Source organism: Pteropus vampyrus, unplaced genomic scaffold (assembly GCF_000151845.1).
Source record: "Pteropus vampyrus isolate Shadow unplaced genomic scaffold, Pvam_2.0 Scaffold194, whole genome shotgun sequence".
NCBI classification, from domain to species: domain Eukaryota; kingdom Metazoa; phylum Chordata; class Mammalia; order Chiroptera; family Pteropodidae; genus Pteropus; species Pteropus vampyrus.
This window is the reverse complement of record NW_011888975.1, coordinates 866,701-869,818: the sequence shown is the minus strand read 5'-3', so window position 1 is coordinate 869,818 and position 3,118 is coordinate 866,701. Positions and strand designations below refer to the sequence as shown.

General features: G+C 38.6%; 1 protein-coding gene across 2 annotated transcripts in view; it reads left to right on the top strand.

Moving 5' to 3' along the window:
* DNM3 (dynamin 3) overlaps positions 1-3,118 on the top strand; it is a 412,790-nt gene that overhangs the window by 320,047 nt on the left and 89,625 nt on the right. For both annotated transcript variants that reach the window (XM_011371704.2, XM_011371705.2), the window contains one exon: positions 2,382-2,493. In XM_011371704.2, the coding sequence (XP_011370006.1) occupies positions 2,382-2,493 (112 nt within the window). The remainder of the gene's footprint in view (positions 1-2,381; positions 2,494-3,118) is intronic.

The window sequence follows — 3,118 nt, the reverse complement described above, 5'->3', positions numbered from 1 at the left end:
AGAAAGTAAAAGCTTCTAAATTCTTCAATACATCAGGAATTATAATTTTATTCCTGACGTATTAAAGAATTCCTGAATTGCATATATACAAAAAGGAATTTAAGAATTATTTGAAAAACTAAAAAATAATCATTTACCTGTAGACCTGAAAACCACTAAACAATATAGAAACAAAAAAAAGATAGTTCATTTCTCACACTACCTAAAGGAAACAGTAAAGAGAATTTTTTTAAAAGCATATGTCAAAATGACAGAACTCAAACGTATAGCTATGGCAAGAAATAAACATGATTACAGTTTCCCAGAATCTCCTGGGGGATATAATGATGAGCTTAAAAAAGATACAATCTTTGTCCAAATGTTGTTTATGGGCTAGTTGGGAAGACGGCCATTATCAAATGATAAGAAAGAGAGAAAAAAGAAACTCACACTTAATTCTGTAAACACATGTCATTAATGCTATGAAGGAAAAGTAAATAGGAAACATGTCTGAGAGAGGAGCTGACTTGTAGGGGTGGCAGGGAAGTGGGGTCCGAGGACGCGATGACGGCGCTCAGGTCCCGAGAAGGAGTAGCAGTTAACCGTGCCATGAGGGGAGGAAAGAGCTGCAGGCAGAGAGAGCCGCGTACTCGGAGAGCTGGGGAGGAAGCATGGCCCGCTGGAGGGAGAGGGCCAGTGTGGCTGGAGCAGACAGGGCCGCAGGGCAAGGGGAGCGGCACGTGAAAAGAAACTGGAGAGCGTGGTAATGGTGGACCAGGCCGGGCAGGGCTTTGAGGGCCATCGTGTCATCGGGAGTGTGGTCTTGTCCCCAAAGCAGGTAGCTATTAGTGTTTTATGCCAGGGGTGAAAACACTCGATTCACATTTTAAGAACATGACGGGGATTCAGTGAGGAGAGCAAATTTAAAGGGGACATGTGATGCTGGGAGACCATCGAGGAGGCTGTTGTAATCGTCCGAGAGAGATGATAATAAGATGGTGGTCGATATTCAGGAAGTCTGCTTTCCGGTGGTAGAATGGGAGAGGAGTATGAGAGAGCGGAAGGTGTGGAAGATGCCCCCCGAGAGTATCTGGATTTCACTGCTGCTGTGTGAAATGGGAACACCAAGTTAGGAATCACCAATTCGGTCATTCATTCAAGGTGCCTTTGAGACCCGCGAGTGGAGAAGTCAACAGGTGGTATGAACCTAGGGCAGGTCTGGACCGGAGATAGACACCTGTGAGCCGACGCGTGTGGGTGTGAACCGAGGTCCTTAGGCACGGACGGGAGACCTCGGGAGAGAATAAGAAGAGAAAAAGATTATTAGTCGTGTACACTGCTGGTATCGGTCTACACTGGATCACCTTTTCTGGGAAGGCGGCTGGAAATGTGTATCGGTGTCTTAAAACATGATCTTAATTTCGATCCTGTAACTCTATTTATTGGAATCTATCCTCAGAAAATAATAGTAGCAAATGTGACGAAGGCTTATGGATAAAAATATTCATTTAAGTGTTATTGATGATTGTGAAAGAAAATTACTTGTCTAATATTAGGAGATTAAGTAAATGACTCTACATTTATATTAGTAAATATTGTCATTAGAACTTGATGCTTATAAAGAGGTGGCATAAGTTGATGACTGTGATATAAAAGCAAGTGGAAAAGGACACAGAATTGATAGAGATACAAACTCAACTGTGAAAAACACATCAACAGGAGTATAAAGAGCGCAGGTTATTGGTAAATAGTGAAAAATAGAGGATTGTCGCTATTTTTCTACTTTTACCTACTTTCCGTTTTTTTCCAAATAGGCATGTATTACACCTTATGTATTAGTTTATCATTAGAAAATAGATTTAAAATTATAGTATCGTCCCAGTTAAATACTGGTTAAAGTCTGATCCACACTGGTTAATGTTCTTTCCTTTTCACAATATTGATGAACATTTCTGTTTTGAATCTAGCATAGTATTTTAGGTTTATAAGATGATTGCCATGCATTTTAAAGTTTTACAGGCCATTTAGACTTGTAAAATAGCTTCAGAAAATTGATCTAATTACTAGGCAATAGCAAACCCACTCCCCTGGGGACAGCCCCCTATCAGTTGGCACCCAGGGTATGACATCGAGACCATTTGTATTTCCTTTACTTCTTATTGCTTACAGTACAGGTGACTGGATGCTTTAATGTGAGGGTTTTTTTTTTTTAATTATATACACATAGGAATTTGCTAATTATTTTAATTATGATGAATTGCTTTTGTCTTTCTCCAGTGACTGTGAGAGAACTATCTGTCTGGACTGCCATTTGTATCATCATTGTCTGCAGCGATAAAAAATCATTTTGAAATTGGTTCAAAACTAAAAGCACAATTTTTTTTTTTTTTTTTTAACTCCAGGAATGTATACAAAGACTATCGCTTCCTCGAGCTGGCATGCGACTCACAGGAGGATGTAGACAGCTGGAAGGCATCTCTGCTGAGAGCTGGAGTTTATCCCGATAAATCTCTAGTGAGTTGGATATATCTCTTACTTTTAAATTATTAACCATTTCTAGGAAAACTGTATTGTATATGCTGCGTGCTGGAGAAACCAGTTCTCTTTTGACTTTAGTTTTAACTGATACTTTGCTTATATGTCTTTTATTCCGTTAGATTTCTATTTTAAGAAGTTCGTCAGTATATGTTAAAGACAATGCCCTACTCTGCCATTAAGCACAATATATGTAATCTCAGACCAAGAGAGAGTTTCCTTGTTTTAACTTAAAATTTTATTTTCCCTTATAAGCTGTTTCACAATTTTTGTAGCTTATAATAAGCAGTTTATAACATTCTTCATATAGAAATTGCTTATATAGATCATTAAACATAACACTGGTTCATAATCTTAAAAATGTGCTGATTTTGATAAAAATCTAGCTCCCTTCATTAGGTCTGTAGTACCTGTATCTAAAACTAGATCTGTGTTCAAACTCTGGTTAATGTCATCGCGAGTACGAAAGAACAAAAAAATACTAGGCTGCCATCCCCACTTACCTTCATTAACACACTTCAAGTGTCTTTGAGACACTTCTCTCATCCAGTTAATAAACAGACTTTCCATTTGTGTTCTTGGGAAACGTAACACTACACAGACG